Source organism: Prinia subflava, chromosome 5 (assembly GCF_021018805.1).
Source record: "Prinia subflava isolate CZ2003 ecotype Zambia chromosome 5, Cam_Psub_1.2, whole genome shotgun sequence".
Taxonomy (NCBI): Eukaryota; Metazoa; Chordata; class Aves; order Passeriformes; family Cisticolidae; genus Prinia; species Prinia subflava.
The window spans coordinates 51,979,154-52,004,592 of record NC_086251.1 but is presented as its reverse complement, the minus strand read 5'-3'; the positions used below and the strand labels follow the sequence as shown (position 1 = coordinate 52,004,592).

The 25,439-nt window shown below is 38.6% G+C and overlaps 1 protein-coding gene across 1 annotated transcript in view; it reads left to right on the top strand.

The window, feature by feature from the left end:
* The first annotated feature begins 162 nt into the window (after positions 1 to 162).
* Positions 163 to 25,439, top strand: part of BEGAIN (brain enriched guanylate kinase associated) — a 53,418-nt gene continuing 28,141 nt past the window's right edge. The window contains exon 1 of the mRNA XM_063397359.1: positions 163 to 219. Within this exon, the coding sequence (XP_063253429.1) occupies positions 217 to 219 (3 nt within the window). The 5' untranslated portion in view covers positions 163 to 216. The remainder of the gene's footprint in view (positions 220 to 25,439) is intronic.

Genomic DNA, 25,439 nt, shown 5'->3' with positions numbered 1-25,439 from the left:
CATTTCAAAGGCAACCACTGACTGGTAACAGGAGTGATAAGCAAATAGAATTCAAGCAGTGCAAGCCAAGGTTTTGTACTGATGTGAAAATACAAGTAAAAAACATCATGAAAAGAAATGCATTCAGTTACATGATATCATCTTTGTTTTAGGATACAAAACAATTACCTAGCCTTACAACGAATTAATCAGGATCTGGAGGATAAGCTTTACAGAATGGTAAGTTATCATAAGTTCCTTTTTTTAAATATATTAAATGTGGTTTTATGGTTCTTAAATCATTGGAAAAACATGTGTGTAGCTGTCAGAAAAACACCCTCAAGCTCTAAAAGCAGTTATGCTTAGAGAAGATATCATGATGAAGAGCTCAAGCTGTGTACAGTGACATAGCTGCATCAATTTAAGTAGAGATTGCCTTGCCTGATGATCATGATCTAGCTGAGTAAATCGTACCTTTAAAATAATTCTGGTTAATTTAGTTAATAACTTCATGGGTTTTAAATATTTTGTTTTCATTAAGTATCAAATTTAAATAAGGTAATCCAAGGTTTTCTCATGCTTCTTAGATGCTTCCACTCAGCTTTTATTAAGTGATTTAACAGAGCTTGAATGGTCTGACTTTTAAATTCTTTTGTAACTCTCAAGCTCAATTTATTAATTTCCAATCTGCATGTGTCAATGCCACTGTCACAGACCAATTAATGACTGAGAGAAAAAAACACTGCAGCCTTTGTGGGCTCCACACTACAAGGCACAGCACCACTGATTCAAAACAACTTGAAGATGCCAAAAAGAAATGGCAAAACCATTGGCACCCTGGCTCATTGCTAATGCTGCTGGGACATTGTGCTCACTGTCAGGAGTAAAATGACAAAGGAAGGTGAGGATAATGTTTAGAGAGGAAGGAATGACAGTTTTGAACTTCCAAAGATCTCAGGCAGCAATGGCATGGCTGAGCAGCTTGGATTGGGGGAAACAATTTATTGTGGATTTTGTGTAAGCACAGGCTATATTAACATACAGGACAGGCACCTGCCTTTACTAATAAACAATATTTTGAAAATGTCATTGTTCTTATCTCAGAATCCTATTTCAATAGCTGACAATGAATAGGGGACTGAGCTTTTGCAACTGGCTAAGAGGGCAAAATTACAGCTGGGTTGTAGCCGACATTTGTTCATAAATAGATGTTTAAACACTGTAAAAGCATAAGTAACATTTGGTCTCAGGTTATTGGTTTTTTTCACCACTCTTCCTTTGTTAGTTTTTGCTTTCGCCCAAATCACTTCAGGATTTTGTCTTCATCTGTAGCCCAACATTTAATACTGATGCACCACAAAAGATAAATAAAATAGAGTCACTCAGGCTGGTAAATGAAATAAAAACACAAATACATAGAAAGAAGGACTTGAGAAAATCCATGTTTTTATCAGGCATTTCAGATCAAAGCAAAGAATTTTTAAATTGCTGTTTCAGCATCCAGGTAAATCCCTGAGAAATTATTTCAGAGCACAGCACAGAAAAACTGAAAACCAGTCCTGTGGAACACTGTGCCTTTCTTTATCCCATTAATATGACAGTCATTGATGATAGCTTTAGAGGCTTGAAGAAGATCAATCAGGCTCTACACACCACTTAACTCCAGACTGCTTTGCTTTCTGAAATATTGAAACTGAAGACACAAAACAAAACAAATGTCAAATGGAAACTCTCCTAAAAGGAAAAAGATGAGGAACTACCGTGTCTGACTTAGATAAGTCAAACCTTTTGATTTTCAGAGCACTCTAAAAGACCTCAGTACTTCAGAGACTATTAAATTGAATAACAGCTGGCCTGGTTAATAAATAGCTTGTTGTGGATTGGGCTCTTGGATACCTTTCTCTCCCTTTCCTTCTTAGGAGGAACAGCTGTGTGTATTATTTTGTTTTGTTTTGTTTTGTTTTGTTTTGTTTTGCTTTGTTTTGTTTGTCATTCTAGAATCAAACACTTTTTCGTTTCTCTGCCCTTATACAAATCCAAATATGTAAACCATGTGTTTACTTTCTCCCCCTCTCCCCTACCTCATCCCTCTGTATACACACATACACACACACTCACACACATATATATACACATACCTACTCATTTTCACTATTTGGTGGGCTCACATTCAACAAGTAGGAAAAGAAAGACCCCCAGGCAATGGTCCCTTGCTCCTCCTTCCTGCAGATAATGTAGGATGCTCCCAGGAGAGGAGTTACTCCCTGCCCTTGCAGGTGACTCCCAATTCAGTGACTGTTCCCTGCTCATTGCATCTTATCTAGGACTCCACTGTGACCTCCCTTTTCCAGCATTTTTGAGTATCCTGGATGTTAAAGCCTTTCATACCTGCCATTGGTATAAGAGATGTAAAAGTGTAATGATTAATTCATCAGCAGTCACAGAAAAGAAGCTGATGTAGCAGTTACATTTCTTCTAGGTTTCTGCTTCCTTTTGGGTGCTAATCCATAAAATATTTAAAAATATTTGAAAGCACACTTCTGATCACAGCAAATGATATCGTTGAAACCTCTGTCACATCAGAACTTGAAGTATAAATATAAAATATGAACCATGGTGTCTGATTTGGCTAAGTGCTAGAAAATGCAATCCTGAAATCAGGGGAGAACTTGCTGTATTAAACTGGACAAGACTAAACACATGGAACAGTAGAGGAGTGTGGCACAGAGTTAAAATTCTGCTGTCACTTCTCATAAAACCCCTGTTCTTACCACTGTAAGTGTCTTCAGCTGGAGAAAATTTCTTTAGTCTTGTAAGCACTAGTTAAAAAGTGAAATATACAGGCTGTCTGTCTAAATAATTAATCTTTATAACTCTTTGCTCCATTAAGATGTGGGAAAAGACTAAGTAAAGTCCTCATATTTTGCAGAGCAATTTTGTCACAGCACTGTTCAATCAAATAGCTTTTTATGATATTTAGTTCCAGTTGCCATCAGTAATCTTTGCTTTCCTTAACACTTGTTTGAGTTTCTGGAGCCTGCTCTGCCGTGGTCCTGCTGCTCACAAACAGCAATTTCAAGTAGATTTTGCAAGTCATCCCAACCACAAGTCAAGAAATCTTTTACATGATCTCAATCCAGCTGTATTCTCCATAGGATACTCCTGGAATTAAGCAACATATTTTAAAAAGTTTTTGAAGTTTTAAGGGTTTTGGTTGCAGTTAGTTCTGTAGTTTTACCTTTAATGGCATAAGCCATGTTTTTAATGGTATCCTCATTTGGGAAGAACTGGTGCCTAATAATAGCTGCCTAATAAACCCAACTGCTAATGAAAATTGCACCCATTTCTCCTCCCCCATCTGCATTTTGAATGTTCTTGAAAACATGAGCACAGAAATCCAGCTTCAAAGAGCTCAGGAGACTTTATTATCCAGAAACACCCTAAAATATGTCTTTTTTACAAAGTTTGACAGACAGACTGCTGGATGGCATCAGCTCTGGTTCCCACCTCTGCAAAGCCAACCCTCTGTACAGAGTGCATTATATATTTTATCATCTGTCAAGCTGAAAACTCTTACATTTTTACAATAATAACGTACAAAATTTACAGCTAAATTTTACCATAGAACTTTTACAATACTACACATCAAAGTCTGATTTTTCATTTATATTAAGGCAGACTGGAAGTGTGACTCTGCCATAAAGTTGGAAGAAATTATATAAACCAGCAGTAAAGAGGGATTTGTGTTAAGGCTGATCATGTCTGAAATGCTGCACTTTCTGAGCACTGCACTGATTTTTATCCCATTTCTGCCTCTGCCTATGAGTTGGAAGAGGACTAAGAGGTACAGCAAATACTTTATATTGTGTGTTATTTAGAGTTATTTATTCAGCTCTTGAAAATCTGGGGGGGTTCCAGTTTGCTGGCCATAATATATACTTAAGCATCTCCAGCTGGGGAAATCCAAATATGAATTAAATATGAGCTGGCCAGTTTCAAGTGGTGCTCTGAGACCTTGTGTCAGGGAAATGTTATTTTAAAAGAAGCAGATTGCTGGGTATTCAGGCCAGGAAGGTAAAGAATATGGAAGTGGTGAGGAATTCAATGAACAATTTCAGTCAGGTATTAAAAACATCTAAGCACCAGCAGTTCGGCTTTGGAATTTGAACCAGAGACTGGATTGCACATGAGTCTCTTATGGTACCTACCAGTCACAACCCCAGTGGAGTTTGAATCACAGGTGAAAGATGAACACCATGGAGAGAAATCTTTTCTCTCACACAAACATAATAACAGAAGCCCAGCACCCTTGGGTTCCTGAATGGAACATGATGACTTTGATAGTGACTTTGAACAGAGTGATTTAAAGCCCATTTTTCATTTTCTTTCCTTTATGGAAGAAAAAGTTTCTCCCCCTCCCCCATGTCCCATGAAAATCAAATAGAGATGACCTAAATATACTTAAAAGGATTTGCATGCCAAAGACAAGAAAGTTTAGAGTCAGCTCAACCTGGCAAGCTCATTTACTCACATTCAGTGAAGACAGCTGTGAATTTCAAGAGAAATTTATACTGGTTGGTTAGTTAAGGCAGAAGCCAGAGAAGGTTTGTGCTTTGTGGACTAAACAACTGCAAAATAACATTTCTAAGGAAGGAAATGACCGTAAATGGCACAGAAACTAGTAATTCATAAAAATAGCAGATGAAAAGATGCATTTCTAGGGGGACTTAAGGCTCCATGGTTTTATGCTTACAGGCACTTTGAGCTAAAGATGTCAATTTCTCAGTGACTTTTTTCACATTCATATTCCAAATTATAAATATTACCAAATAGGCAATAGGACCTACACACATTAACACCTGTAGGAACTACACAAGCTCAGACTGGGTGGGTTCATGAGCTCTGCAGTCACACAAATAAATTCTCCTGGATAGTTTGGGAACTTGAGCAAGAGCACACAGGCTTTCAGACATCCTCAGCCCTTTCCCTCTCTCTGAACAGAGATTCACTCCCCATTGCTGCTCCATTGTTATGTGGTTGGTGATGGTTGCCCAATCCTCTTCCCAAGAGACACCCCAGGCAGCCCAGCCACTCCCAAATGGCTCTACATGAATGTGACATCGTGACAGACTGTTGGGGAAAATACTTTCCATTCTTCCAAAAGGCATGTGGCTGTTCTGCTCTGTCCCTCCCTCTCAGTAGGACATCTTCCACAGCCTTGAGCAACCTGAGGAAGCTGTAAAGTGACAATGGACTAATAATAGCTAATAAATAGCCTCATAAACCCAACTGCTAATGAAAATTGCACCCATTTCTCCTCCCCCATCTGCATTTTGAATGTTCTTGAAAACATGAGCACAGAATTCCAGCTGCAAAGAGCTCAGGAGACCTTATTATCCAGAAACACCCTAAAATATTTTGACAGACAGACTGCTGGATGGTATCAGCTCTGGACACTTCTCACTTCCAACATTGTCTCTGCTGCATGATGGCAAAACTCCCTCTGAACATGTCTTATCTCTTGGCCACTGATAAGCATTTCTGATACCTGAGGTTTTCAATAATTTTTTTCATGCTGATCTCCATGGTTTGATCCATGTCTCTCAGGACAACCCCTTGGGATACCACATTGACTAGCTGGGAGCAGAAAAATCTGTTGTTTTCAAAGAAGATGAAAAATCAGAAATATGTGTGGGATGTGGGTGGTTTTGACCTATTTCTTGTAAGTGCCTCAGTCCTTTATGATTATCTGCAAATTTCCCACAATGGCAGGGAAAGCAAGAACAAGAATAAGCCTGAAAAGGTGTTGTGTAGCAGGCATTTCACATCTCAAAGTCCTTCACAAGATCTGGTGTCACCTGTAAATGTGAAAAACAGGGCACAGAAGAGTGACATGTCTTGGTCAAGGTCATCAAGAAGCAAATTTATGAATAACTTTTAGGTCTTCTGTAACCACATCCACTGCCTACAGAAAATATCAAAAAACTTCCTAGGGTTTTTTAGCTCAAAATTACAATGCCTGCTGCTTATCTCCCAGATAAATTGAAAAAGACAAAGACAGAGTTTATCAGAGAAAGACTGAAAGAGAAAGAGTGAAAGAGAGAGGGAAAGAGAGAAAGAGAGAAAGAGAGAAAGAGAGAAAGAGAGAAAGAGAGAGAGAAAGAGAGAAAGAGAGAAAGAATAAGAGAAAGAAAGAAAGAAAGAAAGAAAGAAAGAAAGAAAGAAAGAAAGAAAGAAAGAAAGAAAGAAAGAAAGAAAGAAAGAAAGAAAGAAAGAAAGAAAGAAAAGAAAAGAAAAGAAAAGAAAAGAAAAGAAAAGAAAAGAAAAGAAAAGAAAAGAAAAGAAAAGAAAAGAAAAGAAAAGAAAAGAAAAGAAAAGAAAAGAAAAGAAAAGAAAAGAAAAGAAAAGAAAAGAAAAGAAAAGAAAAGAAAAGAAAAGAGAAAAAAGAAAAAAGAAAAAAGAAAAAAGAAAGAAGAAAGAAGAATACTGCTGGTCAGTTAGTATATAGTATTTGGAGTATTTAGTCCGGGTTATTATAGATCATCTGTTTCCTAATATATATATATTTTCTAAATAAAGAAAAGTAGCTTTTGGAAATAGTATTGCATCTACAGAATCCAAAACGATTTCATTTCATCTGTACAGGAGAGAATACAGAATTAATCAAGATAAGACAATGAGTTTTGTGAGGTGAAAATCAAGGGAGGAATGGAGAAAGATGAATTAGTACATTCTCTTTTGCTTGTTGTATACTTTGTGCTCACAGAACAGTACTAAAGATATGAAGGATCCTCAACATCACAAAACATTTTCTTTATTATCACAAGTGACATGTAGCTCCAGCAGAATCCTCTTTGCTCACTAGAGGTGTAATATTTAATCCTGTGCTTCTTCCTGTTTCTTTTTTCCTCCAGAAACAAACATTTCTTCTCTCAACCTCCTGTCACTAACACAGCCTCAGAGGATACTATTACACTGACTTCAGGGAATTTGCATCAGTCAACACCATCTCTATTCCCTCCAGCTATAATTTATTTAGCATTTTATTATCAGGAAGAACTCTACCTAGGCAAGGCATACCCTTGATGTGAAATGTGGCAGATTATAGGTACAAGGAAAGACTATAAGCACATTTTGTCAACTTCATCTGTAGTGCCAGGAGAAAGCACAAGCTGCGAAGGTGATTAGCTGGCTTAGAAAGGGTTCTAATAAACTGAAAGACACCTTTTTCAAGCACAATTGTAATGCTGTAGGAGACCAAGGAAGTTGATGGCAAGTAAAACTACCCTCTGGCTTCCAATAAGTTTGCCCTGTTGTCATTTGGGTTAGGTAAGGAACTAATTATGTTCATTTATAAACAACAGGTCCTCAGAGCTGCTGGTTTCCCAAAGAACTGGTCCTAAGTCAGCAAAATGAAACAATTCTAAACTGGGAAAAACTTTTTGTCACCAAAGATATCCAGTGGCTGAAGCAAATTCCTGAACACTTGAAAAAGATGAGGAGCCAGGTAACTCCTGCTTAGAGGAGCAATCAGCCTGTTCAGCCTGAACAGAATTCTCTGTTCATCCATATTTTCTGTCAAAGAGCACATCTCAGCAGAACCCAGGCCAGGAATGGCAGGACCCTTCCCCAGCCTAGGGCCAGGTTTGTTTGCATTCATTGAATTTAGATAAAGTATTCCTGTTTATAATTTAAATTTGCTGCTTGGATTTACATTAAAAAAAGCTGAATGAAAGGTGACAGGAGCCTTTACCCTGAGCTCATGTTAGACACGGGACATGCACTGAACTGAAATCCTCAGGAATATTTCCAGATGACACTGGGACAAGAAGACCTTCAGCAGGAGGTGTGGGTACAAGCAGGTTTCATTGCAATGCCCTTTTACACAGGGTGTGCCATGGAGGTTGGCATAATTTCAAATGAGGAGCAAACCCCCCTAGCTGTCAGTGCCAAGCTGGAAGGAGTGACGTACCCTGCTCAGTCAGGGCGGGCTTGTCCCATGAAGAAACATCAGAGATCAACACCAGCACTTGTTGTACCAGGAAGAGAAGTAATCATCCTCCATTTCCTTTACAAATTATTTGCACAGAAAGAAAAGCATGTTTTTACTTCCCAGGCAGAACCTTGACAGCACTTTGTGAAACAGACTCCTTTCTGTGGAACTTTATTAATTATACACCAGTGTCAAAGTTTGGTTGGGTTTTTTTTTCCTTTCACAGCTATGGAATTACATTTCATGGGGTAGCCAAGGAAACAAATCTTTATAAGACCTTTGCTAATACAAGGTTGAATATGGCATTGAGAGCAAATCATTCTTCAAGTGAAATGCCATAGAGCATGACATCACAGTCCTCAGAGAAAACACTACAGCCCCATGATGTTATCTTTAACAAAATTATAGCACTGGGAAATCAAGAACAAAAATCAGATTCTGCTGCAGGTGATATTTAATCAGAAAAATTGGAAGCAAGTGTTGCTTACTAAAAGGATAAATTCTATAATTTAACTCTGATAGACAAATTAGATTGGGTCAGTAATTCAGATTTGAGGTAACACCTCTTTTATCAGAGAATAAGATTCTGCTTATTTTCATATTACTGCTTTGTAGAATAGATCTTATAAAATGTTATGGGCACAGAAGATACATTTGTTGCACATCCATTTATTCAATTCCTCTGATCTATCATAAAAAGAAGAAAATGCCAAGCTTGAAGATCACACTGTGAATTATATTGCTGTAGTTTTATCCTATCAAAAGGTCCCCAGAAATCAGAAAAACGTGTTCAGTAAGTAAACTTCTGTACGCCTAAACTCTGTCCTCCTCCTCTTACAACTATTTCAGTAACGGAGCAAAGTAGATTCTAAAACTTTCAGCTGTCAGATACATTTCTTTCCTGAAAAATACCTTTATTGCTTTGTCTTTCCCTTGGCATGTCTTAAAATCCATCCCCAGCTCTAACTGATTTTTCCCCTTCAATGAAATGAGGTTTTGTTATCCTTTAGTCTTGGAATACCCTTCCTAGGCTCCGAACTTGCATCTCTGAAACAGCTGACAATGTGTACAAAAGCACACTGAGGTGTCCAGCAAAGCATTATCTCAGTCCTCTCTTTGATTTCTTGGACACGTCTTGGCTTTGTTTTCTGTGTCTTCCCTCTGACATCATTCTCCATAACAGCATTTGAGAGCCTAAACTGACTTGTTGGTCATGTGGTAAAAGGATTTCACTATCTGCTGTAGAAATTTGCTGGATTTTCTTACAACTGGTTCCTTCCTAGTTGTATTTTAAGTCTTGCCACCTCTATATACCTCTTAATTATTGCAGGACATTTGTATGGAAGAATAAATCTCTTTATTTTGGAAAATGATTGATATACCAAACTTTCACATCATTACAGATTTTTTCAATGGGTTTAAATTAACTTAATTCACACTTTTGACTATGCTTCCCCAATGTACCATAGAATAATCTGGCATGAGAAGGATTACAAAAGACTTGATTTAATTATATGCTCTGTCTGAACAAATACAATTCAATTAAGGAAGATGTGATTATTAAATCTTAAATGCATTAGCATGCATCAATCAGCCATATGAGCTTTAAATTAATAAATAGTTCCTTCACAGTTACCCAACTACTAGACTGAGAATCTGAATTAAAACCTCTAATAAAATTAACCCAAGTCTCTCAATGCATTCTTTAAAGTATAATTTACTGAATGGATCTTTATACATCAACTGTAGTAATTTCAGTGAAATTTGTTCCAATATTGGGTGATATTAAAGTAGTAATGAGTTCTGTTTTGTCCCAATTTTTTTTTTTGTATGAAGGGACTAATTGAAGTGAACACAGTATAACATTGACATGTTTTTGTCTCAAATTAGCTGATAATTTAAGGTTTCCATCAAAACTTCTGGTACTTTCCTGTTTTAAAATTTTAGCTATTTTTCTTTCAAATTTCTATTGTGGATACAGAGAGATATCAAAGATTTTGGTGAATAAATACCCAAATGATGCCTAGTAAAGGTAAAATTATGATTTCTATACAAGATGCCAGGAAAGCAAATTAGAGTTTAAGTCACCAATTATTAAATCTATCTTATTCAGATAGATTTAATTCTTTCTAATAGGGTGCAGTCATTCAATACCCAGCTGAAGATGCTAATGAAAGGTGTCTCAGTGGGGAAGTTAGTTTTGTTAGATCTCCAAGTCTTGTAAGAAAATGTAAAGAATTCAAAATATGGCTGTGTCAACCTGCTGCACTAAAGTTTCTGATGTGTAGAGCTCAAGCCGTGTGACTTTATGGGGTTGACATGAGGAAGAAGCTGAGAAAGCAGAACTCTCCTCTGGAGACAGCCCAAGGGCAGTGGTTCCCTGCTCTCCTTGGCTGGAGTCCTGGGAATCCTGCAGCCAGCAGAGACCCCTGCAGCTGCTGGAGAAAGCAGAACTTTTCCTCCTCTGAGTGTCTCTGCTTATTCACTTCTCTGTTTTTTCCCAGTTACTCATTTTCTCCTAGAGCACACCAAGGAAGGAAGCAGTCTGTAGGCAGGGGAGAGGCTGACAGTCCCGTGCAACATCAGGGGAAGCAGCTCACGCTCTCAGGGTGACTGGAGTTGTTTCCCTGTTGGATGGTTCCCCATACCTGCCCTGCTCCTCTGTGAATTTTCATGCTGTTAAATTGATGTATCTTCATCTCAGTGTTCCCAGTTACAGTGACGCAAGAGCTCCGTAAATACAACATCAAGGGAAGAAATTTCATTTGAGCAGGGCTTATTTTACTCCTTGGTGACACATGTAATTGGCTTTATCTGCTGCAATGAGATTTTTCATAAACCCTCACTACATGGTCTTGCTCAGCTTTCTATTGCTCAACTTCCAGGAATTTTTCTTTTGGCTAAATAGCCAGAGATAAAGAATAAAGAGTGAGAATATATTCCACAAGGAGGCAGGAACACAGGCCAGAAGGCCTTTTGGAAGAGTTCTAAAGAATCAGGAGTCTGCCTGCTTCTTTCAACATTTTAACTACATACGCCCTCCCTTAAGCCGATTTAACCAGTTCCAAAGGCTCGGGGATTAGAATGAGGAATTTGAATGGTTTCTCCCCACAGGTGTTAATGCCAGCTTGCTCTATTGTCTCTAAAACCCTTCCCAGCAGACTGCTGAAAGACAGGAGCCTGGTCAGAGAGCCTTCCTATACTACATGGAAAACAGAATAGAAAGCAGGAAGAGAGCTGACAGCAAGGCGTGTGGCTTCAGGTGGAGTGTTTGGGTTCTGTGGAATCCTTGTCCATTTGCTGTGAGGAAAAGATGCTTGTTTAGCTGTATACATCTAAAGCAAGTAGGAAAGACTTGCAGACAGTGAAACTGGCCAGCTATACCAGCCAGGCATCAACCTAGGTAACAAAAAGGGGATTGAAAGGTGAAGAAGTATTCTCTCTTGCCATGCAATCAACATGCCAAGGACAAAACCAATCAAGCCACCAAGATGTATGAAAAGAGACTATACGCCAGAACTAAGAATCTAGTAATAAACTAGGAGATTTAGAAGCAGTGTATATGCACTGCTGCCAGAAAATGTGCCTCTAACGGTGCCTCTAAAATAGTAGTCCTGAATATAACTCAAATATTACTAGACAGCAGAGGTAGATCTCATGTTGGTCTCTGTCTGCCACAGACCACAATGGCAATGAGTAGTGCATAATCTCTATAAAGAGCTGTTTGTAACACACAGGAGGGAAAATTCTGTCATCTTTAGCTTTAATGACCTATGCTGATGGTCACTTACAGCCAGCACAGAGCTTCTTACCAGTGGTTACAAAATTATAGTAACAATCTCCTGATTATGAAAATGCTGCATTGAACATGAAGATCCTTGCCATTATGATAAATGCAGGGACTCATCTTTGAACTAAAAAGAGTTGGAGCTTAAGAGAAAGAGATCATGAATTTGTTACATTTGATATTGATACACAGAACAAAGTCCAAATGATATCTGTTTTCAATGCAAAGGAGTGAATCTTGCAAATTATTTTGAGCCAAGCCATCTGGGAGAAAAAGGTTTTAAACACTTATCAATCACTGTTCACATTGTTTTGCTGAAAACAAATCTCACATCCAGGAATAAAATAGAAACCTATAATTTAAAAAGTTCAGGGAAAAAAGTAAAAAATGCTGCATACAATAGAAACTGTACAAGTAGAAAGTAGAAAGAAGAACTGATGGCAGTCAATAGCAGTTGTAAGGTCTGAAACATAGAGAATAGGTAAAGGATTGAAAAAGATACTGGAAAATAACCTGTAAGATACTAGGTAGGTATAATAATACAGCTGAGGTCCTTATAACTACAAGAAATTTAAACAATAAATTTGATGTTTTACCAACTAGTCACGGAGGAGTGTGCATTGGCCTTAGTTCTCTAATGGAAGTGAGGCCAATGAGCTTTTTGGGTTTGGGAAAATTAATACAAGGAAGCAGTAGTCAGAAGTTGGGACAAAACTTGTGCTTCAGGTCTCCTATTTCCATCTTATTAATTAAGTATAAGGACTCAGTTAGTCCCCAGGCTCCCCTCTATTCCAATGAGAGATAGAAACAGCTGTACAGCATGACTGCCACCTTCAAGCAGGTGTCTAAGCAGGTAGGCAGAAGCATCCTTTGGGCACATCTCTGCCACTGACTAGAGACTAGACAAGCAGCTTTATCCAGTGTCTTTCTTGTAGATGGTGAGATGAATTTAAGTTATGGCAGATAAACAGCCAGCTCCTGTGATGTGATGATACTCCCCAGTTCAAAGCTATGAATCCCTATATTCCCCTGAATATCTATGTTTCTTATTTTTGTTCTATAGGAGAAATACACTTAAAAGACTCCTTAAAAAAAATGCAAAAAATTAAAGTACAGCCGATAGTCCAAGACATTAAAAAGTTATATCAAAAAACCTTATTTTCTTGAAAACAGTGCATCAGCCTGGGAAGAATAGCAGCACAATGACTAAAAGCAAGTCAAGAATCATTACTTAAGCATGCAGAGCTTTTCTCAAGCATGTGAAGATACTTTCTTTTCTAAATACAGCTTTCACTTTTACTGTGCTCTGTTAAGCATCACAGAATTAGCAGATAGCTGCCCAGCACTAGGGCATTTATGAGGAGAGTTTCAGAGGGTTTTCTTTTTACATAGATTGTATAAGCAGTATGGTGATATTCCAGGTATGATTCTCCAAGTTTAATGTCAATAAGTGTTCAGTAACGTTGGAGTGAGAGGTTACATTAAGACTTACACAGATGACAGTACAACTAGTATCTCCAAATATATTCTACTTAGCAGGGTACAAAGTTATATTTTGCTCATTCCTGGTTTAGCTGTTCCTCTAGTCCCAAAAGTGTTTTTTTAAAACAAAATAGTTATTTCACCAAGACTGACAGTTATAAAAGCTTGAATTCATAATGAAGTAGAGATCAGATTTAACCTGAAGTGAACAATGACTTCACACACCCACAAAAGTATGTCTCTATATCCTAAAGCCTGTGGGTTTTTAAATCAAAATCTGATGAGCTCTAAGGACTTTGATCATCTTCTCCTAAGGCCTCAACTGTTGTAGGAAGTCTCAGAGGAAGGTCATTTCTACAAAGGTCCTTTTAAAAGTTTTCTGAGCCTCTCCACTTTCTTGCTTCTGGCTTGCAATCCTCCTTCTACAAAATACAGTAAAGTCACCTCTGCTTTGTAGCAACTTCTTGGGTTTTGAAGGGAGTTGCTGTATCCTAGGGTGTGTGATGAGTTTGCAGTGTGTCCAATCATCTTCTCCCATCCTACTCAGACTCTGTTACCTCCTCCTGCATCAACAACAGATGCCCTAAGCAATTCTGCAGAGATTCCTGATACTACAGGATGGTAAGACCTTGTTCATGATGTCCAAATTTGCTAACAGAGCTAAGAGACCAAGAATCCTGACACTGTCATCTAAAAGACTACTCAGGACTTTCTACTGTGCCATCAAGTGATTTTCAAGCAATTATTTGCTGAAGAAGAAGAGTGACACGATCAGGTTTTATTGTGTCAAGGTAGATCTTGTATTATATATTCGATAGTTATTTTTAAACATATTCTGTGGGATTCAATAAGCAAAATTCTGGGAGTGGATATGGGCACATAAGTCAACTTTCAAATGCAACTTTTTCATGCTGAAAATCACTCAGTAGTCAGATTAACTCTTCTTGTTAATGAGATCCCTACTTTCTATTCAAATCTCAAACTCTACACCACATTTCTCCTTCTGGAATATGAAACGCTTTTATCAGCATCTAGCTGTTGAAGGAAATAGTAGGTTGGATGGCTCACTACAGGGGGTTGCTGCTTTTATCTTTTTTTCCTTTTGTGGCACACACTTTGCAGAGGCTGAAAAAGCCTGAAAATCCTTGCAATTTTACACCACTTCTTGTGGAGTAGGAAAGGCTGTATTTTCACATTCCCCCTAGATTCGAAAGGGATTCTGTACCTTTGTTCTGGTGACACGTAGAGTCACCTGTGAGCAAGAAAACTGAAGGTAGAGCATGAGCTGCACAATAAAAATGGCCTCAGTAGATGGCCAGCAACAAACAGGACCAATTTTTGACCTACAGAGGACAGTGTGGATACAAAAGTAAAGAAAACATGCTTACAGTGGGCTGAGAAGAGAGCAGGATATCACTGACAAAGCTCTGGGTCCAGATAGAGAGGTTGAATCCAAGGCATCCTCAGGTGATTGACAGCCTTGATGGAAGCAGCCTGGTGTCTGGAAAATGATAGCTAGGAAAAAAAAATAGAATGTCTTCTCTACGACCACAGTTTGTCAGTGGGAGATCTGGTGCCACACTGGAAGAGCGCTCTGGATTGTGAAGTGGAAAGCAGTAACGGGAATTGACAGTAGAAATGAAAAAGGAGCAGAAAGGTGGGATAAACTTTTGTCTTTACTGTAAAACAGGACCTTGGAGAGTAACCTGTTTACATGGGTTTTTCTTCTAGAACTGCTGAAATAAAATCAAACACCTGCAACAAATGAAAGCTGCCAGGAGGAAGGGAAAAGGCTCTTTTTTGATATCTTCTACTTTATTGTGTTTAATGACTGTGTAGCTGACTTCTGCACAGCTTGGCTCTGGCAGCCAGGGTTGTTTAATACCATAATAGACAAGATAACTGACAATTTTGTAGAAAACATTAACATTGCAAATGTTGAGATTAGCAAGTTGGCAACTTTGATAGAGGCTGTATCAATCATTCATATTATTGTTGCACTCAGACTTTTCTGCCCTGGATCCCTGGGAACAGTACAAAGAATTAAAATTCAACAGTACAAAATTTTAAGCATGAGCCAAGTTAAACAGAGGGAGGTCTTAAATCAAAACCTTCTCAGCAGGACATTGTGCTACTAGGAGAGAGTTTTTAAGTAAAACTCTTAAGGGAATTTATATGAGCAATTAAGAATAACCAAAGAGCAACATCAGTAGATATTAAGGTGTAGTTATGACATCATACACTGCATGTGAAATTCTGAATTATATTAAATTGAGATGCCAAGAATTTTAGAGGATCACAGTTTGTTTCAAAGGGAAGAGATATAAAAAGTCAACACGAGCAAGGATGGGAGATGTGTCTTGGGCATGGCACTCAAAGGAACTTTGAAGCCAAAATTTTATACATGATCTAGCTCTGGTTTCAATAGTTCTATAAATTTAAGCATATAATAAGTCCCTGAAGTGATCAGAGTAGGAATAATTTTTTTAGCACCAAACGGATACAGACAGCAAAGAAAGTCTAGGAACGTAGCTGTTAAAATATCACAGGCATCTGTCAATCCCATCTTGTCTGCTGTGCCCATTGACAGCAGAATTGCTTTTCCTTTCCCTGCTAAGGTACCTTATATCTACTTCTAATTATATTTACTGCAGGAAGAGAGATGGTTGGATTTTTCAAAAATATATTTCCCTTATTATATCAGAATTGTGGAATCTGCTGGTGGAAGGATGAATTTGTAGGCAAAAGAGTGTGAATAGGATTCATTCCTAAATAAAATCTCTTCTGACAATAGTAACTAAAAGCAGACCTTATCTTTCTGAGCTAGAAAAACCTTGAGCACATTTTGAAACCTGCCAGAGCCCTTCCCATTAAGCTCAACACATGCCAACTCTCTCCCAGTTAATCAGTAGATACTGCCATCCATTCTCATTAGACTAAATCTGTTCCCCAGGAGATATCCCAATAAACTGGTGGTCCCAATTAAACTCATTCCAATTAATTTGCACTCCATGAGGGTTTTAGTGTTACTTCACCTAAATCCAGCCTAAGACTTCTGCTATTTTGTGTGTTTTCACCAGCAGTTTTCCTGCAAAAAGGGCTAAAAATGCATTCCGTAGAAGGGATCTGTCCTATGGAGATGCAAGTTTGCAAAGCACTTCCTGTTAGTTCAAAGTGTGGCTGTTGAGTTGCAATCTGCTTAACTAGATCTGAAGAATCTCTGCCTTCCTCTCCACTTCCCATGTGTGGCTGTCCTATCACCTCCGGGGACTCCAGATTTATTTCTCCTGGACATTTTCCACCTTTCCCCATGTCCACCACGTTTCCTTCCCAGAACAGATCTCTGCAGCTGCTGTGTGCTCACAAAGAAAAACTCCAACTTAGTCAGTGCTTTTCAACTCAGCAGTGCTGTATTAAGCCTGTTAAATGTGTTATAGACAAAACCCTCACCCTTCTCTTGTGCATAATAGTGATTATTCATGAGTGATTGGCTGTGTACTGTTAGAAATCATCTAGTTTTGGGGCTGAAACTCAGATATCTGTTTTGCCATAAGAAGAATGAAAAATGTCCAGGATGGAAAAGTGCAGTTTCATTTGCCAACCCCACAACTCACAAGAGTAGTTTGTTTTTCAACTACATCTCCCCTAATTTTTAATTTTTTTAAAAAAACAAGTGTGCAAATCAAGTAATTCAAAAGACGTAGCAGTCAGATGTCTACAAGAATAATTTTTTATGATAATTGAAAACACACCTTACATTTGCATTACCAATAAAAGAGGATAATTTTAATGTATTTGTACAAAAAACAAAGTAAAGGGCAAGTAAATCCTATGTTTCACTTATCAAGTTAATATGAACTCATTACTGGGAAAATACATTGAGTACAGAACTACAAACACTCCTAAGAAGGCCAGTAGTTACTATCCTCCGTTTTCTGTAGCAGCTGGTTTCTGCATCTCTTTGAAGCAATCATACAGTGATTCAGATATTACTCATGGCCTGAATGTAGAACCAGCTACCCAGTGAGGTGCTCTTGCCAGAGTTCCTTGTACCTGGATCTGGTTCCATGCAGCTATACACCAGAAATGTGTCTGAGATACACATGGATTTCAGGCACATGATGTGTCACTTCCCCATGAAAAGGACAGAATGCACCAATGGGGAGATTTGGAACAATATAGATGTTTGGAATTGGATAGACTTGGAATGGTAGATGCAAAAACAATTGGAAAAAAAATGATTGGGTGACATACAAACAATCATCAAAATTACCATTTTCACAGGGTTCAGTCATCATTCCAGGTAAATAATACCACTGAGAGCAAAACTACCCAAACCTGAAGCCTTGCAATCTAGAAAATGTTTGAAGTTTTCTGGCTCAGGGTCTGGGTCAGGGTGCAAACATGAGAAACAGAAGATGCTTTGCAGGGCATGCATTTATGGTGTGGCCCATGGAAGAAGTGGGACAGAAGTCCATACGCTTCTCAAGAAGCCATGTGTACCTGTAGTACCAGGATCAGGAAACCTTACACACTGACACCCTCCACAGCTTCCTTTCTCCTCATCTCCTTGTTCTTTAGCTTTTTTCCCTCCTTTTTCCCATCTCACCTCCTCCATCTTCCTCATGCACTCCCAGGAATTTGGAAAGGAAGGAGGGAGACCAAGAGGGCTCTTGTAGGAAATGCCAGGGATTGTCAACTGCACAGCAGTGAGGAGAGATGGAGTCCTGTGCTCCCAAGGAATGGGAGCAAGAGATCAGAAGCCTGAGACTCTTGTGTAGATCCCCCTGGAACACCTTCCTGCCTGTTTCTATCCCATCATCTACAACCCCTTCAAAATGCCAATATGACCCACCTCAGTGAGATGTCTGGACCAGTTCCAATACTCAAATATGAGGCTAGCCTTAAATTCCCAAAGGGAGAGAGGGGATGGAAAGACTGACATGATGACAGTTCTCTCTTATTCCCCCAGCTCCCCTTTAACAGTATTTTTCTCTATCCTCCCTGTAAATACCTTGTCTGGGAGCAAAAAATATGTTATTCTGTCAGCCTGGGAGGAGAAGACACCAAGACAAGAACACATACACTAATGAGACGTGGTAGCAGATGGAGCCAAAGTTTGATGACTGACCAGGGACAATGATAAATGCCCAATATTTTCATCTACCTTTAAGGTCTGTGTCTGAGACACAGTATGTTTTAGGAGAAAAAAAGAGAAACAAGAACATGAGCTTGCACACATTACAGATGTTCGTCAGCCTCAAAACACATATTTTGGTATTAGTGAAAGACTGGAATTCAATGAACTAATTTATAGATGAGATTACATTAGCTGATTAAACATTATCTTTGAACCCTAAAATCTATGACTCAGTCAATTTTACAAATCTCAAGCACACAATGTTCACATTACTCACCTATTTGCTTATACCTAAAGCTTTTCTTAATAAATAGATTAAAATTGCCTTTTTGTTGTTGTTGTAGTTTACCAGAGAATACAAGCATCAGTTCAATAGCCTTGTGATTTTTTTTGTCCTTAAAGGAAGAGCTTTGCTGCAGAAAATATTATAGAATTTTTGCCTGCATTTGTCCTCTCAGGCCACCACTAATCTAAACCTAATAGATAAATCACTCACTTTTAGGATGTACCACACGAGAAAGAAATAAGCAGTTATTGTGAATTTCAGTAACATGAAAAAACGTTTTTTGGGAAATCATCTCAACAACATTTTAACTGCTCAATTTTAACGTACTATTAGGGCAAGCAAACAAAAGTTAATTCCATTACTAGGGAAAAGATAATTTTATAAGAAATATTAAATTACAGAAAAGACAATCCCAGTGGTATATTGATTTCCACAAAGATTTACACTTCATTAGATGTGCTGATAATTACCAAGGCAGTGTGGATGTTTTTTAGTAGCCTTTGATTCCCATCACTTTACATTTGCCACACTTATCTATTGTATGTAGGATTACATGGATCAGAATTATTTTTGACAGTGCCACTAAGCAGTACTATAAACTTTCAAATGACCTTGGAGACTCTACAATTTGTCCACTCATTACTAAAGCAGCCCATTCCATCAAGGGCTGAGAAGATGTTCAGAGTTATTTTGGTAGCAGAAATGTCTCCAGGGCTGAGGATTTCTGTAGTGAAATAGAAGCACTCAAATACCCTGTCTGGGAAGTACACCACACAAAAAGCCTCATGTACAACTTAAGCTCCACAATGATGATTAAAGGGGTTTGAAGGCAAGAGTAAATAGGGCTTTATGCAGGCTCTTTGCACCTGCATGAACATAACGCTAATTGCTTGGGCTTATTTACTCTTCCTCTCACAGCCAGAACCTAGAGATAAGCTTCCACTGCAAATCAGCCTGAGTAAAACAGTCTGCACCAACAGCAGAAGGAAGTGAGCCTGTGAATGTGTTCATTTTACTTTGCAGCCATGAACAGACCATTATTGCACCCAATTATTCCTACTTCATCTCCAACCAAACACTATGCAAAACAGGGAAATTAAGTTGGCAGTGCACGTACTTAACCAGAACAGGATATCAAGCAGACTGCTGGATCCAGGAGCAAAGTCTTCAATGGCTAAAGACAAAACTTCTCCAAAATAAAAAAATAAGGGAGTAGACATAGCAGGACCCAGACATGACACGTGGACAGTCATGACACAATTATACATCTCAGCAAACTGGCTGACTGCAGATCCATATCTTCATACTCATTGATTGTCTGCCCCAGAAACGTGTGATGTCCCTCATAGTGCTTACTGGCAGCCAGGACAGAGGCACTGAAGTTGTTATTGTTATAAAATCACTGTACCTGAAGCAAACATTCCATGTAGAAAAGATACAGAAGGCGTGAGTGGTTAGATTTAAATTACGGTTTAATTGATAATGTTGGTTATAAATCTGTATTTTTCTCTTGTTAAGAGATGTTGAAAGGCTGGAAATGAAATGTGTAAGTGGTCTATTTTGTCAGTGAAGAAAAATGAGATTTGATCTCAGGTCTGTGTGGATATAGAGATGACCTGTAGAAATTAGTAAATCAGTGCAATGACAGCAGTGAGATAGTCAGGGCTGTGGGCTAAAAGGTGATAGCAACAATCCACAGAAGGGCTTCCAGGCAATGACTGACAGCATGTCAGAAACCCAGCACTAACCTCACACATGCCCTGAGAGATCTATAACCAGCTATTACCACTCATGGGCTTGAGTTATAAGAGATATTTCTGACAAAATACCAGCTTAAAACTCTTCTGTCTGCTGTCATAGAATCCCAGAACAGCTTGGGTTGGAAGGGACCTTTAAAAGTTGTCCAGTCCAAGCCCCCTGCAATGAGCTGGGGCATCCACAACCAGATCAGGTTGCTCAGAGCCTCATCCAACCTGACTTTGACTGAAGGGTTGATTCCAGGAATGGGGCATCCATCACTTCTCTGTGCAACCTATGCAAGTGTTTCACCATCCTCATAGTAAAAAAAATCCTCCTTATCTCCAGTCTGAATCTGCCCTCTTTAGTTTAAAACCATCACCCCTTCTCCTGTCACATCAGGCACTACTAAAATGTCTGTTCCCTTCTTTCTTATTAATCCCCCTTAGTAAAAGTCAGTGGTGCATCCATAAACTGATGATTGTATGCCACGTAGGTTTCTCCATCTCAAAAACATATAAAACAACATAAATACAGTGAAGAGCAACAGGATGAGAACACTGAGGATTGTGTTTCATGCAAATACACCTACAGGACTCTCCACCTTGTTGAAGAAATGGCAGAGAGAGGAGATCTAAGGAAGGACGTATGAAATACCTAGAAAATCAAGGAACGAGTAAACAGAAATTATTTCTCACCATAACCAATAAAAGAAGCAAAGAGCATCAAATGGCAGGGACAAGTGATAGATTCAAAACAAAACAGGGGAGGCATTTACCCACATAGCACCTAGGTAAAGATCATTCTGCCACAGGATACTATGAATATTAAAATCATATCTAGATTAAGAAAGTGATGAGAAATTGCTACTTTGTTATAGTATCACCTATAAGTAAGAAATTAATTGACTTGAACATTCCTAGAATCTGAGGGATATTCTGGGAAAAAATGACTCAGTGCTTGGTCTGTTCCTGTACACTACTCTGGGCACCTCTGCTCCCAGCCAGATAGTAGGATAGATGTATCCCTGCTTTGAGTAGTGCAGTTCTTTTCTTGTTTAGACCTTTTATTGGAAAACATAAGCTGATGCAACTTCTAGACCAGAAGGGCGAACCATGAAAACACAACAAATGTGAGAGATAAACAGCTTGTATTTCATTCCTCCCTGGTTAGATACATTACAGGGACATTTTTATATTCACCTCCCACAGCTATTCCTGACCCATTCTTTCCTGCATAGCCCATTAGCAAATTGGAACTCCATTTGTACTGAAGGCTTCAGCAGCCAGTTAGGAGCTACCCCCAGCAATTCCCAAGGGCGAAGCATATAAATAAAGGTATCAGTAAAGATTTATCAGAGTTTGGATATGATTTGGGAACATCCAAGACAGACACTCACCTTGCTCTCTGCAGGAATAACCTTAACTTAGTGGGAGCAGAGAATAAAAGCCTACAAGGTTTTTTATAAAACTGGTAGAAAGGCTTTGGTTAAACTACTTTTCAATGGAAAATTACCCGGTCTGATGTTTGATCTCCAGAATGATGGTGTTGAATTCTTTTTCTCAAACAGTGTCAGATTATTAAGGGCAAATTTCAGCTTTTCAGACTCAACTGAACACTGTGTCAGAAACAGCACCAAAGTGTCTCAGGGATTTGTCATTTGGGTCCTTGTCTGGATGACTTCTCTGCACCATCTGCCCTGAATGAATGACAGTTCCCATGAGGTACAACAGTGATTCAGAGTAAAAATAGACTACAGGATACATCAGCAGCCCAGGGATCCCATTCCACAAAGGAGAAACATGTAGGAGCTCTCCACACTGCAGTTCTCTAGAGGGAGCGCTTCTGAAAAGGCATTGTTGGCCAAAAACAGGGCCACTCATCCTCATTTTTGCAGCAGAAGTCTTGAATCTGTGGGAAGCTAAATGATTAGACAGGATTTCCTTTAAAACCTTGGATGCAGAGACTGGTGAAAGTCAGTGACAAGTTTAGGAAAACAGGAGAGTATCTAGCAAGATTTCCCAACAGTGACTAAGTCATATCACCCAAGTTTTTAAAGCAGCAGTCATGTTTCAAGGGAGGTTTAATCCTTGTTTTAATTACATTTACAATTACATCTTCTTGTTTTAATGCAGCAATAATTTGCAAAAGTCAACAGACTTTAATCTGGAAACATCTAATATTTTAACATGCAGTGCCAAAAGTTTTGTCAAAGGTATTATTCTTCTCCCAAAAATCAGGTTTTAATATTGCAATTGCTGCTTCTAGGCACTACCCTTCCACTTAGCTTTATTAGTTAGCATTTAGGTGCTAAGTATTAAATAGAATTCAGTCCACTGGGGTTTGTCATACACTGCAGTTTGGAGCAGAAGTAGCTGAGACATCGTTCTTTAATAGTGGCATAAGTCCTTGTATGAGCAATAGAAGCTGCCACTCTCTTTATGAGCCAAGCTAAATGCTGTTAAAATGATGAATGAACTAGTTCCATTTTATTTGTTCAGCCTTTCCCGGTGCTCTTCCTACAACCCAATTTAAATCACCAGCTTGTATTTTACATAAATTCCTATGTGCCTGAAATACACGAATGCCTGCAGAGAATGGCAGAACAGCAGTAAAGGTTTCTTTTCTTTTCCAGCGAGCAAAGAGTTAAAGAATTGAAATGAAGCTGAAATACAAATTTAAGATGTTCTGAGTTAGCCCTTAGGAGACTTTTCCAGGTAGTTTACAGTGCCATCCTGCTTTGCAGTCAAGTCTTGTTGGGTATCCATGGGAAGTTGAATCTCAGACTGATCAGTCCCTCCAGACTGCAATACAAAACAATAATGTTCAAATCAAAAGCATCTTGATTAAATAACCTAATTAAAAGGTACATACAAGTGGTGTTGTAGCAGACTTCTTTTCCTCCTGTGAGGATGAAGAAATCTTCAAATTTACCTTATTTTCAAAATTAGGGGTAAACATTTCCTTCCAATGACATGTTTATGACCTATTAATTAGTTCCTACTAGCATAGCTGAAATCCCAAACCTGCTTTAACATGGTTCAAAGAGATAAAATTACCTTCAGCCAAACATCCCGAGACACAAACTGAGAAAGAAATCACATCTCACTGAAGTTTGACTGGATGATCAAATACAGATCTCCAAGGTCCTACCTTTAATTTCAGTGGAGAGAGGGGGTAGCAAGGGAGAAGAGAAGGAGAGAGAGACAGAGAGCACACAAGAGAACACACACCAGAAATTAAACTCTCAACCAAATAAGCTGTCAAGCAGAGTCCAAAGCCCATGGTTTACTTTAAATGAGCATATGTATCTTCTCTATGTCACCAGGAGACATGAGTCTGTTTCAAGCCTTACCCATACAGGATCACTTTTAGCTCAAATCTTGAGTTTTAAAGATCCTCCTCTCAGTCTCTGGTGTATTAGGAACGACACATATGCCTAAGGAATGGGTAAGAAATTGTAAGAAAAAGCAGAGCTGGGATAATCACTTGCTGTGGATAGCACTGTAAACCTAAAAAATGAGTCCTTAAATCTTCCAAGTCCTTCTGCTGTTACACACCTCATAATTTCAGAGCAATTACTTCAATCTAGTTGCAAGTCACACGGTTAGATGACTGAGTTCTGGGTAAAAAATACCTATCTTTTATTTCATTCTCTCCCCACAAGAGATATCATTTTGTCTGAGCTGTATTTATAAACTTGGAAGGAGAACTGAGAAATTGTTCATCTCACAGTGATGTGAATGGCCTGAAAGAACAGTTCCCATGATATAAGATTTTTCTTCCACAATTCTCCCAATAAAATAGAAGTAACTAAAATCCAGTAAATGTGTGATACTGGTTAGATTGAAACTAATTCACTGATTGTCATGGGAACAGTTACAGCCACAGTTAGAAGTGTAGCAGAAAGCAAGTTCATTTCTTTTCTTCCTTATTTGCTACTAATTTTTATCAGAATATCTATTGGAGATGTTTTCCACAGAGAGCAGAGAATGCAATCAAAGGAAGTTGCTTAGTCACTACCATGGCACAGGGAAGGCCCATGCAGTTGTAAAGAGGATATGATCCACCCCAAGGAAAGGTAGTTTTAGAATCTCAACAAGTACCAGCCTGAGGATACACTCAAATGGTCACCATTAAGGAAATAATGTCTAGAAAAACATTTTTTTCTCTTTTGAGAGATACCTCAGAAACAGAGTAACAGAGTAATCAGATTTGCATGTGCAGATCTGACTTTGGACTTAACAGTGAATATCAGGGAGGAATATTTATCTAGACTGATAGAATTCAGGGGAATTAAAAGGGCTGTTTAACTGAACTAAGGAATTCAAGAATCTGGAATGTGAAAAGGGCCTGAAAGCTCTTGAAATCAAGGCTACAAGATTATGCATTGCAAATTAGAAGGAAAAAATGTATAGAGAATTTCTGAGATTTACTGAATGAGAAATTTCCTTGCAGGTAATATTTTGAATAAAATGAGAATCTGAGAGGCTTGGAAGGAGAAACTTGTATGCCAAAAATCATAGAAATAAACTTAAAATTGCCAAGACTCCAGGTATGTTAGACTACACAAGGGAAAATAAAACATGTAGCAAAATAAATCTTGTCTGTGTAAATAGCAGCCCAAGAATAAAATAAGTTGTTTAAAGGAGAATGAAGAAATTGATGTTCAGTATAGCCCAAAAAGAATAGAAGCAGACAATCATACAGAAGATACAAGGCAGAACATTGCTGCATGCAACAGGCTAAATGAGAAGGCAGCTGAACTGCTGCCATTCAAGGGAACTGAGTTTTATGATCAGAAAAAGCAAATTTTATAAGGCCTCCCTACAATCAGTCCTGCATCAGTTCCATCAGCTGTGCTGCTGTGGTGGGAGCTGGGAAGCACAGGAGGGAATGGGTGCCCAGGCTCACAGAAACAGGATGGAATTTTGCAGTGCACACTACAAGGTGAGTGTGTGTACTGCACATCTTTGGACAGGCTCAGCCCACCTCTCCAAGTCACCAAATTTAGGAACAGGAAATTCCCATGTTG